This window comes from Panthera pardus, unplaced genomic scaffold, assembly GCF_024362965.1.
Source record: "Panthera pardus isolate Hobbes unplaced genomic scaffold, ASM2436296v1 HiC_scaffold_16, whole genome shotgun sequence".
In the NCBI taxonomy this organism is placed as follows: Eukaryota; Metazoa; Chordata; class Mammalia; order Carnivora; family Felidae; genus Panthera; species Panthera pardus.
Window position 1 is genome coordinate 152,023,282 of NW_026526721.1, and position 13,066 is coordinate 152,036,347.

The following is a 13,066-nucleotide window of genomic DNA, read 5'->3' on the forward strand; positions in this document are numbered from 1 at the left end:
GTCCTGGCAAGAGACACAGCCCAACCCCACTGAAAAGCATCTCAGGGGCACGGACGCACGGGCTCTGGGCCAGACCGAGTGCCATGGGTGTGTGGGGCATTTCTCTACATACGATCCAGAAGCATCAAGAAGCAGCTGTTACCGTCCTGCTCCAGCACCAACAACTCAATAATGGAATGAGACTCTACTCTGCGGACTATTTTTACTCTCGTCCAGAACGCCACGGGCTAATATTAGGTTGAACTACATGAAAATACCAGTTTTGTAAGTCAAGAATGTCAGAATATTGGCAGCTACATATGGCCCAAACAAATAATAGTGCCAAGTGCCTGCTGGGAGTCAGACTCCGCCCAAGGCCCTTCAGGTATACGTGCCCACTTTAGAGACGCAGAAACTAAGACACACGGAGCTCAAAGCACCACCCAGCAGGACGCACACCAGGTCTGTGGGACTCCAAAACCCACATCCATTTTGCACCCATGTGGCCGGTTCACATGGGTCGTTCTATCTCCCGTGCTCTCTGCCCGTGGGTTGGCACCTAGCCACGGCTGCAGGATGGGGCACCAGCGGGACCCCCACCCTGGCGGCACCTGTCTACACAGAGGCCGCCCTGTAGCTAATCAAAGCCCGGCGTCCGGAATTAGCAGCAAAGTGTATTTAACAAACACTCTCAAGAGGAAAAAAATACTCGAAAGTTTATTTAGAGTAAGAGGGAAAAGGGGCCAAAAAAAGCACTCCTAAAATAAACAGAAAGTAACCAAGGGATGAAACCTAGCCCAACTAGTTTTAAAATGCCTTAGCCATGACTATGCACTAACATGTAGTGGACCACCGAGGAAGCCATCAGGCGCGGTGTGATCCAGCACCACTGGAGAGCCAGACACACGTGCTTCCACGGCTCTCCTCTGACAAGACCACCGAGCTTCGAAGAGGGGAGAGGACGAGAAGCCTCCCGAAAGGACAAGTCAAGGTCTGAGAGTGTCACTGGTCTCCTGGCCCACCATGACCCCCCGCCCCTGCCTCAGAGGCTAAGACCAGCACAGCAAGATAAATAAAAGGGCTGTCGGGCTCCAAGTTGAAAAGAAAAAGTGACTGCTCTCCTCCTTGTGAAATAAAGCGTCAGGAGTCAGAGCGTACGTAACACCCAACAAAAGTAGTTCCCACGAGCGTGCAACGAATACCCACAGGGATTAAGGCTTGAGAATAAAAAAGAGGACTGACCTTCACGTGGGCCACGTAGTGGTGACACATCTCCTCCATGTGGACCAGCTGCAGCTTCTCTGTGACCTGACCCACGGACTCGCCCAGCAACACAAAGTAGACCCTGGGCAATTGGCCCTTTGCCTTTTTGGCCACATCAGCCGTCAGAACGTAATTGAGGCCTGCCAATAAATAAGGTCAAGATGTCAGCGAGGACACACGCACTCAGAGAAGGCCACCTCGGTGCCCCCTCACAGGCATTTCACACACCACCTAGCCCTCCACAGCACAGAGGACAGCCGCCCCAAGTCAACACCTTCGCGGAGAGAAGCATGCAGCCGGGGCCCTCACAGAATCAACACACACCCAGGCTGCCCCCCGCCTCCCTGGTGATGCTCTGTGTGCCACACTCCCTGGCCCCCCCTCACTTAAACCCCATGAGCTACCGACTGAGTCACCGATATACGCATCAACAATTAGCCGTACTCAACACAGCCTCCTGAAAAGGGGATACCATGGTGAACCTGTAGCCTATTACTAATATCTGCAGAAATGATCACGGCTGCACATTATCCTGATTCCTATAAAGCAACGGGACATATGCCCTACACAGGGAGCAATCACCCAGTAATTCACAGATGCTGAGTCGTGCTCTCCAAATTTTTTTTTAATATTCATTTATTTTAGTTTTTTTTTTAACTTTTTTTTTTTTTTTTTTTTTTTTGAGACAGAGAGAGACAGAGTATGAACAGGGGAGGGTCAGAGAGAGAGGGAGACACAGAATCCGAAGCAGGCTCCAGGCTCTGAGCCGTCAGCACAGAGCCCGACATGGGGCTCGAACTCACGAACCGCGAGACCACGACCTGAGCCGAGGTCAGATGCTTAACCGACTGAGCCACCCAGGCGCCCCAATATTCATTTATTTTTGAGAGAGAGAGACAGACAGAGTATAAGCTGCGGAAGGGGTAGAGAGAGGGAGACACAGAATCCGAAGCAGACTCCAGGCTCTGAGCTGTCAGCACAGAGCCCGACATGGGACTTGAACTCACGAGCTGTGAGATCATGACCTGAGCCGAAGTCAGACGCTTAACCAACTGAGCCACCCAGGCGCCCCTAGTCGTGCTCTCTAACTGCTACATCTCTTGGACCGTGTGCCATCAGGTCCACCCGGCACTGACTACGTGCCAGGCACTATTAAAGGCATGTGACATGGGACATGAACCGTGCAGGCAAAGCCCTGCCCTCATGGTGCTTACACTCACAGAAACTCACACATAGGCTAAAGCTGACTTCGTTCCCAAGTAGGTGAGGATACTGATCACGTATGTATATTACAGTGCCCATCGTTCCAACAAAACCATGACCACTGTGGGGCCTGAACTCAGGCGTACTGCAATGCACTCTTGAAGACAAAAACTCCACCTATACCTGAATGTGTGATGGCAGATGGCAAAAGCAAGGGTGACACAGTCTGGAACTTAAAAAAAAAAAAAAAAAAAAAAGTTGGTTACAATATAGGGCCACCTGGGTGGCTCAGTCAGTTAAGCAACCTACTCCGGCTCAGGTCATAATCTCACAGTTCAGATGTTCGAGCCCCGTACGGGGCTCTCTGCTGTCAGCACGGAGCCTGGAGCCTGCTTCGGATCCTCTGTCCCTCTCGCTCTCTTCCCTTCCCCCACTTGTGTGTGCTCTCTTTCTCTTTCAAAAATAAATAAACATCCAAAAAAAAAAAAAAAAAAAGATGGTCACAACATAGAAGGCACATTGGACAAACCCAAGAGGCTTTACTTCCATTAGTTCAGAGTAAGTAACCCTACAACAATGTGTTTTATTCGGCAAATAAGGCTGTGGGGTCAATGGACCCAGCTCGCTGCTTTTCTGCACCACAGAACCCTGTTTCAGAGGTCAGTCCTCTGTGATACTTTTTATTTTTTAACTGCTTTGGGGATTCAGGGGGATGTGGCGTTTTTCAAGTGAGAGAGAGGGAACGTTCTGTCCCCAAAATTACCAGATGAGGCCACGGGAAACCATGCCCATGCCCTGTCTCCACAAACCAGCCCCTTAGAACCTGGGGCTCTCGCACCGGTAATAAGCACTCACATCTGCCCACATTTAAGTCTGTGAAGCAGGGCAGCAGGGAGGACTCTGGCTTTTAATAGCATCAAAGGGATCAGCCACCAGGGTACGTACAAGCAAGGAGGGAGGAAAGTGACCGGGACAGGCATTCTGCAGCTGCCACAGGGCGTATTTTTGACGCGTGTAATGGTTTTCCTGGGCCTCTGCCATCTCAGGGATCTTCCCATGCCCCCTGGCAGATTCCTGGTCAGCAAGGGCCGGTCTGCCCCAACTTGTTTATTTCGGCAAACGGCCGATTGCCAAGGCCAGGCAGGGTCACCAGTGGGACCTGAGACCTGGATACTCGCAGGCAATATTATGAAGGAAAGAATGCATTGTGGGAAAGGAATGTGACAGAGCAAACATGGAGCCCAGATGAGAGTTACACACCGACTCCCTCAGTGACAGCAGGCAGCGAGGTGGACACGCAGAATGCCGAAGCTTTGGGGCAATCTGGGGACCATCCAGCTCAAAACCTTCATTTTTCAGATATACAACTGAGTCTCCAAAAAGGGAGCCAGACTTGCTCCTGGCCAGAGGGCCATCCACCACAAAGCTGAATCTAGAACTCTCCTAACCTCCAGGGTAGGGCTATTCCAACCACACTGGTGCTTGGGGTATTTTTCACATTTTCTGACCAAAAAAAAAATAAAAGGCAAAACAAAAAGTCACATTTTTTGCATGCACACACAGCAGAACCAAACACACACAATGATCCAGAACTGAACTCTGGCCCACTTGTTTTCTACTGATCGCAATTTCCCTGGGCAACAGCCAAACAGTGGGAAAGGACACGTATAAATGGACTGAGTTTGCACCTTCTGTTCCAGGGCTAGAGATGGGCACTGCTGGAAGACAAGCCAGGCCATGGCCAGGCAAACCAACATGGCGGTGGGAAGCGGCCGAGTGGGCCTCGTCCCGGGCAGCGCCCTCCCTGGCCTTCCTCCCGGGTGGGAGAGCTGCCCTCTCTTAGGAAGGGTGGGCATGGGGAGAAGACGGCGTGTGAACCCTCTTGCCAGCGATGAGCTAGCTGAGCTCAGAGAAAGTCTGGGTAGAAATGATCCCAGGAAGACGGAGAAGACAGTATCAGTGCCCCACCCACATCCTCTCGGCTCGTCCCATTCCTCTGCTGCCAGCCCAGCTTGCACCCTCACCCCCTTTCCTGAGAGCTTTCTCTGGTGGCCCCGCCCACACGCATGGCAGACCAGAAGTGCCAGAGAACCCAGGTCCCCGCCACAGTCCCTCATCCCTTGGCTGGGGTAACTCTGAGTGTGCTCCACACCGACTCTCAGGGCTCCCCAGCAGGACGCAGCTCCAGCTGCCTGCAGCGATAACTTGTTCAACAACACACCTTCTGTGCGGCTGCTGTGATGGTTGGTTTGTTTTCAACCTTTTTTGAGAGACAGAGAGGCAGAGCGTGAGCGGGGGAGAGACAGAGAGAGGGGGAGACACAGAACCCGAAGCAGGCTCCAGACTCTGAGCTGTCAGCACAGAGCCCGACGCGGGGCTCGAACTCAAACTGTGAGATCATGACCTGAGCCAAAGGTGGACGTTTAACCGACTGGGCCACCTAGGCGCCCCTGTGATGGTTTATTTTATGTGTCAACTTGACTAGGCTTCACTACCCAATCTAGACGTCATTGCAAACGTATTTTTAAATGAGATTACAGTCAATTCAGTAGACTCTGAATAAAGATTGCCCTCCACAATGCGGGTGGGCCTCATCGGATCAAAGACCTTATGAGAAAAAGACAAAAGTCACCCCAAAAGAAGGAATTCTACTTTCAGACCGCCTCCACACTCCAGTGTTACTACACACACAGTCTATTGGTTCTGTTTCTCCGCAGAACCCTGATGGGCATCGCTGCCTTCCTTTCTTGTCTCACTGTCACACTTTCCTACCCGTCCTTGCTGGGACTGATCATCACCTGTGTCAACCACGTGCGCTCAAATCCTTGACTCACGGGTCTGCTTCTGGGAGAATCCGAATTAAGATGGGGCAGCTCAGGAAAGGGGATTGGATTCAACCTTCAGTGTGGGCCAAGCACGGTGCTGGATACTTTTCAAACACCTGTGAAACCCCATCTCGCCGTGGACTCTCCGACTCGAGAGATCCCTCTTACGACTCAAGGGGGGGACAGAGACAACTCACAGTTACTAGAAACTGAGCTGAGGACCATGACCGCTGCTCCGCTCCAGGCAGAGCGCGGGCATGCCAACACGTTCACCTATCAGATTTTTTCTAAACTGTTAAAATATACAGTCACAGACAGACCGAATTATCCAATTCGCCAAGCGCGATCGTTCTGGAAGCTTTTCATCTTTAGAACCGCCTGCTTAATGTCTCTCCTTGATTTAAAATTTACTTTGACATTTTAAATCACACAAAAAGAAGTCGGCTCCATATCAAACTCTCTCGTCTAGAAGAAAGCCACCACAAGACTCACCATGGGAAGCCCAGCCCAAGGGAGGAGGGTCGACCCTAACTACCAGCATGGCAGGAAGTAGTGCAGATCATTCTGGAGCCCCGAGTTCGACTGGCAGTTCTAAACAGTACCGACCCCAAGAGTATCTGAAAGGGAGTCCCTGAGAAGTGGATGAGATCCCAGAGAAGCAGCCAATCAGCTGGCGTGGTTCAGCCCGTGGGAGGGTGGCCACCCCTAATGCAAGCCAGGCCAGCCAGCCCCCATCCCGGGGAGGGTGCTGGTTCTGATTAGCGCCTGCTCCCACCACACGGTCCACATCTTCAGGTTTTCCTTCTGGCAGCTTGTGTCCATGCCATGTCGAATGATGTCATGTTGATGGAAAAGCTGACCAGCCCCAAGTCATGTTTCAGCCTCCTCCTTTCCCTGCCCCCAGCTGGCTCCTAAGGGCCCCCCATGTTGGCCCGGGCCAGGAGGGAGCCAGATGTCTCACATCAACTCAGCGCTGCTCGGTCCCAGCAAGGTTTTGATTCATTCCCATTCTCCATCACAACATGGTTTCAGCTGTGAAATTCTACTAATAAATCCTCCTTCCAGACTTACAGAGCTTCCCTCGGAGTCTCCCAAGAGAAGGGGGAAAAAAAGGATATTTCCCCCTTTACTAGCTTTCATAAGCTTTCTCTCCATCCCATAAAGGAATGAGGTGGTAATTATTAGACGAGGTGACCCCATTCCTCATATAACATGGATTTGCCTCATTACCCCATCTCTGCGCTTCTCAAGAGACCACAAGGAGCTCAGAGAATGTTCTCTGTGTGCAAATACTCTCTGGAGGGGACACACCCCCTAAAGCCAGAGGAAGGGTCTGGGGACAACCCTACTTCTGCTACTGGCTTGGATGACCTGGTGCCATCTCTCAGGACCTGGAGGGAGGGCAGGCACCCCTGCTTGCTCACAGCTCTGCTGAGAGCCACGGAAACCAGGGGTGCCAGATCGGAGCACAAAACACAACCACTTAGGGCTCATCCTCTCCTGGTTTTCATTTAGCACGCTGGTGAGAGTCCAGAATTGTCGGCTGGATCCTTAGCCTCCAGAGACCGACAAGCACATTTAGGCATTAGCCCGGTCAGGCGGTAGGTAGAGGCTCAGCCCGTGGGTAAGGGCAGGACCCTTCAGGCACAGCACTCACCACCCTTACTTACAGCAGCCAGGAGGCTCCGAGGAGTGAAAATCTGCTCCCCAGGCCAGGAATGAAGTCGGCAATAAGACCTGGGATGGGCAGAACTCTTGTTTTCAACCGCTTGGTGAAGGAAGTTATAAATCCGTTCTCTGAACCTCTGCCGTTGGGTGTGCGCCTGCACCCCAGCACTGAACTTGGGGCCTACCGCACAGAGGGACCCAGACGCGTGGGTCTGGGAGCAAGGGAGCAGGGGCGGTTTTTGTCTGCCTCCTTCCCTGCAGCCAGAGTGCAAGCTCAGTGAGGGCCAGGGCTCGGCCTGGCCTCTGCCTTGCTGCCAGGGAATGCACAGTGTGGCACTCCTAGGAACTTAGTAACTGTTGAACGGCCCAGCAGGTGCCTCGGTAACTCCACGTGACTGGCCATCTGCTGCCCCAGTTCCCAAAGCTGTTGTCTCTCAGCTCCAGACCCCCCTGCTCCGCGATGCTGGGTCTGGGGTTCTCCAAACCTCATTTCTGCTTTGCCAGCAGTTCTGTGGGAGGCTCTACCCGGATGGACAGCTCGAGGGAGGCTGCAAGGCTGGTGGACGGAGAAGGGACTGTATCATCTCCCTGCTTGCTTCCTACTCCTATCAGCTTCACCCAGCGACAGATTTCCCCAGCAGCTGGTCCCAACAGCACTTTAATACCAATCTCAGTTTTCCCCCCCTGCACCCCTCGGAGTCACTGCCAGCACCAGCTAGGGCCCTTCTCCGAGGTTTAGGTCCCCAGGTCTGCAGGGTCCCTTCTCTGAGCTTCTAGGTTTTTTAAATTAAATTAAAAAAAATTTTTTTTGAGAGAGAGAAAAGGAGAACAAGTGGGGGAAGGACACAGAGAGAGGGAGACACAGAAGCCGAAGCAGGCTCCAGGCTCCGAGCTGTCAGCACAGAGCCTGATGTGGGGCTCGAACTAACGGACCGGGAGACTACGACCTGAGCTGAAGTTGGACACCCAGGCGCCCCCTGAGCTTCTAGGTTTTGACAACCCCAAGGAAGCATTTCACCCCAAGTGTGACCTTTTCCCTTTGTCTGCCTGACCGGTGGTTCTCAGGTCTAAGCCACGTGGAGGCTTGCTAAATTCCAGGGGCCGGGCCCCGCCCTCAGTGTTGGATTCAGTCAGAACGTAGATCCGGACATCCCACGGGCTACAACTGGACTGGGGACCACACCGTGCACCCACCTGGTGCCGACCCAGAAGTGGGGGGCTGCTTCCTACAGTTACCAGCAGGCCCTTCATGACCTGCTTTGCCAGTTCCCAATGTTAAATTCTGTTGCAATAACTGGATCCTGCCGCGACAGGGGCCACAGCAGTGCCACCCCTACCGAGAGCCTGTGTCGTCCCCACAGTACTGCCAGGGACCACCCCTGCCCCTCCAGGAGCTCTGCAAATCAGCTGGCCCCGAATACTCCGGAGAGCAAGTGGGAGCTGTGGTTTTCCATTGTTAACGCAGAAAACGAAGGGGAGAATGGCGTCCCTTCTCTATGCACGTGCTGGAGCCCCATCAGGTCCTCAAGGACAGAAGAAACCAGAGGCAAGACTCTTAAAGTAAGATGAAGTTCCTATAGCTCCCAAAACCACCCCGAGGGAGGCCCCGTGGCAAAGCTGCCAGCAGCTGGATTATGCCCTCACAGCCATTCAGAAGTCCCGAGCACACCACGGGTGCCTCTTTATCGCACCGCGCCAGCCGCACGGCCCCAACGCGGCCGTTCTAGGGACAAGACACAGCCCCGGATACGCAGACCTTGAGAGGTGCCTGGAAGGTGGGCCCAAGGAAGACTTCATTTGCCAGGCAGCCCGGGGCCAGAACCACCACCAGCAAGGCTCCTGCACAGCCTCCGGCTCTGGGCTCCCAAGGCGCGGGCCAGGCCGTGACCATGACACTGAGCCTGGAAAGCTGGAGGATGGCGGTGCCCCCACCCCTCCACCACCTGGAGACCAAGGACCCAATCTTCCTGACCACGCCAAGACAGGGCCAAGGCGCTGTCTTCCGTGCTGGGCTCGGGGACACCCTGGGGCAGTGCGACCCACACAAGCTACCTCCCACCTCCCTGATTTCTATCACATTTCCATAGCGGCTGCCCATTTCTCCTTCCTCAAGTCTCTCCATATTCCACTGCTGGCTCGTCTTTTACCAGATTTCAGCAAAGACAGAGACACAGCACATTTCCCTGAATGCCAGGGGAGGACAAAGAAAAACAGAATGTGGTTATTTTCTGCACTGCCCTGCCAATACCAAAATTCTCCAGTTGTCATGATCATGAAGCCCCAGCCTTAAACAGGCGTGAGGAAAGACCCGCTTAGATTGTAAAGGGATGTCTGGGTTCATCAATGAGCCCATGTGGCTGACGGAGGCCAAAGAAGCGAGCTGAGCGGGACAGCACTCTGCTACTTGACGTCCAGCACCTGCTTCTGCTGCCCGCCGGGGGCACTGCCGTGTGCCCCCCAACTGCCCGTTTCGCTCTTTATTCCCTGACACTTCAAGGGTCACGGTGAAGCCTAGACTTCATTAAAATTCTCCCTCGAGGTCAACGAAAAGGGGTCCCAGTGACCGGAGCCCAGAAAGGCCCACTGGTGGGGAGCAGCACGAGAAGACAGCCACATCTCCTCCTGGCTCAGCCATGAACTTCAAATCAGGGTTTTCTCTACTACCTTTCTTGTGCTCTGAAATCCCTCTTGCTCAGAACTTACATCTTGGGCTTCTTCTCCTCTCTTCCTGCTCTGCCAAATTACCTTCCGTTTCACCCTAACAGTGAGGTCATTAAAGAGCCTGGGAATTGTGTATGCTGCTTCAGGATCGAGAGATAGAAACTCTGCGATTCCCATTAGAAGCTCCACGAGAATATGCTTGGCACATGTCGGGCCACAATAAACATTTGTCGAATGAACACACACAAGAACTATTAATCACTTGCTTATTTTAGAGTTCTAGAAGAGTTCTGCTTATTTTTATGCACACCAACATTAACCTTCAACTCAACAATTCTTTTATAACATTCTTTAATAGAGTCCAACTACATCAGGAGTTGGTAGTTGATAGGACACACATCATCTAATTAGGCAGAGGACACAGGAGTCCCAGGACCAATAGAAAAAAAATTTTCTTCCCTAGAGACTGAGGTTTTAAACAATTTGTTTTTGGAAAGCAAAACTAAGTGTCATCAGACCAGGGTTCAATTCCTGGCTTCACCGATAGCTATGTGATCCTGACAGAGCAATTTTCTCATTGAGCATGATCTTTTCCTCCCTGGGCTACACATAAAACGTTTGTTATTCCTCTGTCACCAACCAAGTCTCAAGTTCATGGTATGTACACCCAATTTTGAAATTTCTAAGTTCTTCTAAAAAATATTTACACGAAAAAGTCCAAGGTTTGATTGCAGAACTTACTCAATCCACCTGAAGATCAAGATAAAGTACCAATGAGACCCTTAGCCTAGAAGGATTAGCCCACTGTTGAATAAGGCAGAGCATTCAAGGTGCAGTTGGGAAATGGACCAGCACATGGAAGCGTATTTCTGCATGTCTGGGTTTGTGTTGGCACGTGCACGCACACACACACACACACACTCCAGCAGCACTTCTCGAACATAAATGTGCACACGGGTCTTGTGGGACCTTATGAAAATGCAGATTCTGATTCTGAGGTCTAGCGCAAAACCTGAGATTCTGCATTTATAACAAGCTCCCAGAGAGGCTGGTACTGCTGGGGCCAGGGACCAGTGTGAGTAGGGGAGGAAGATAACTTGATCCTAAAAATGTCTAAGAAGGGGCGCCTGGGTGGCTCAGTCGGTTAAGCATCCGACTTCAGCTCAGGTCATGATCTCGCGGTGAGTTCAAGCCCCGCATCAGGCTCTGTGCTGACAGCTCTGAGCCTGGAACCTGCTTCAGATTCTATGTCTCCCTCTCTCTCTGCTCCTTTCCCACTCACATTCTGTCTCTGTCTCTCTGTCTCTGTCTCTCTCTCTCTCTCAAAAATAAACATTAAAAACATTTTGGGGGGACGCCTGGGTGGCTCGGTCGGTTAGGTGTCCGACTTCAGCTTGGGTCATGATCTCATGGTTCGTGGGCTGGAGCCCCGCGTCGGGCTCTGTGCTGACAGCTCAGAGCCTGGAGCCTGCTTCGGATTCTGTGTCTCCCCCTCTCTCTGCCCCTCCCCTGCTCGCCCTCTGTCTTTCTCAAAAAATGAATGAAACAAAATTTAAAAAAAAAAAACATTTTGGGGTGGCTGGATGGTTTAGCTGGTTGAGCATCTGACTTCAGCTCAGGTCATGATCTCTTGGTTCGTGAGTTCGAGCCCCGCATCGGGCTCTGTGCTGACAGCTCGGAGCCTGGAGCCTGCTTCGCATTCTGTGTCTCCCTCTCTCTCTCTCTGCCCTTCCCCACTCGTGCTCTGTCTCTCTCAAAAATAAATAAGTGTTTAAAAAAATTTTTTAAATGTCTAAGAAAGGCAGTAAGTCCAGGTCCTTATTGTGTTGTGGGTTATTTTTTTTCTAGAACTCTGTTTTCTATTATTAAGTCAGCCTTTCAAATAAAAACAAAGCACCTATTGATCTGCACAACTAACTGCTCCAGATTCGTGTCCTTCAGGTGATCACACACTGCGTTCCCCTCCTCACGGAGCCCGTCCTGTTCGAGGGCTTGGTGCCGTCTCTGGAGCTGGGCTAGCAAGCTGGCCTTCCCCAGCCAGAGACACACGGCAGGGCTGGGGGTCTCTGTCCAATCATCCGAAGCCGACAAAGCAGCTCCCCCTCTTTTGCAGGCCTAAGCCTCCGTAACCCTCCGCATCCCAATCTTACCATCGACCCGGGGTCTCAGATTCCTCAGGCTTAAGGCCCTGACATCTGGTGGTGCCACAGGCTCAGGGGAAGTCTCCAAATACCCACCACTCCTTTTTTCTAACTGAATGGAATGTTCTGTAAGGGCCAGGCTCCGGTCACTACCTTTCCACAAGTCCCACTGGCCTGTGACACCTGTGGCCCGGTGAGGTTTCAGTCTGGTCACACGTGTGGGGAAAGGATGCTTGGGGTCAAATGTTATTCGCTCTAGAGCCGGACGTTATGCTAAACAGGGGAACTATGGGAAGCAGAAAAAAGCAAGAACCCCAGAGGGAAAGGGTATCCGGCCTGCGTGCCTGCTGCCCGCAAAACCAGTCGGAATGCACAGGGAGGGCAAAGAATCCAGAAGAACCCATCAGCAGCCACAATCCCACAAGCCCACGCCAGCCAAGGTGGCCTCCTGAGCCCTCGCTCAGTGGCTCATTACCGATTTCTCCTGGAACACGCTTGCCGTGGAAGCTGAAGCAGGCGGTGACATTCAGGCAGTTCACAGGCTGCAGCCCATCATGACACTGAGGCGCCGTGATGTTGATGGAGGCCGGGAGGAAGATGGAGACATCCACCGTGATGACGGGTCTCGCCCTGCATGTCGAGAGGTGGAGGTGACTTAGTCATGCTCTCTCGGAACCAAACAAGAACTAACCGGGCGAAAGAAATCCTAGGCCTTCAGCCCAGCATTTAATTAAAGCATGAAATTACCCATGAGGGAAGGGCCAGTGTGCCCCGTAAATACTTTTTCCTGGTTTTAGAAGTGGTTTATTTCCTAATAAATTAATGGTTAGCTTCCCAGTAATAAAGGCAAGTCAGTTGTTAATAAAACACATCTGGTTGAAGCCATAAATGAACTGCCAGATGTTGGGTGATTATTTAAAATTTCACCAATCAAGTTCCGATTTCCATTTTATTAGAAAGATAGTAATATATTTAAGAGGAGTTCCTACAGCGGATGCCAGGGCTGGAGACAGAGATGCACCATGGGGAATCCCCCAAAGCATGTACTGTCATTGGGAACAAGAACTACAGAGTTCCAGTCCCATCCGCTGGGTCAAACCTCCCCCTCCATTTACTCCCCTCAATTCATCAAGTATTTTTCTAAAAGAACCTGATTCATGGAGTCCCAGCTGGTAACAGCAAAGCACTTCAGAGCTGAAGAAATCAACCGCTGGCCTCAGGAGCCAGTGAAACCCCATAAACATCCGCACTCTTATCGCCAACATGGACCACCCTCAACCCCCACCCTGTGCTTACTGGATGCACAGCATCCCTGCTGTGCCCCCC

At 52.1% G+C, this 13,066-nt stretch overlaps 1 protein-coding gene across 4 annotated transcripts in view; it reads right to left on the bottom strand.

Annotated features, from left to right (window-relative positions):
- Window positions 1-13,066, bottom strand: part of ITGA9 (integrin subunit alpha 9) — a 357,217-nt gene that overhangs the window by 268,004 nt on the left and 76,147 nt on the right. For all 4 annotated transcript variants that reach the window (XM_053903994.1, XM_053903996.1, XM_053903995.1 and 1 more), the window contains exons 14-15: window positions 12,216-12,370; window positions 1,222-1,382 (exon numbers count right to left, since the gene is read on the bottom strand). In XM_053903994.1, coding sequence (XP_053759969.1) covers window positions 1,222-1,382; window positions 12,216-12,370 — 316 coding nt within the window. The remainder of the gene's footprint in view (window positions 1-1,221; window positions 1,383-12,215; window positions 12,371-13,066) is intronic.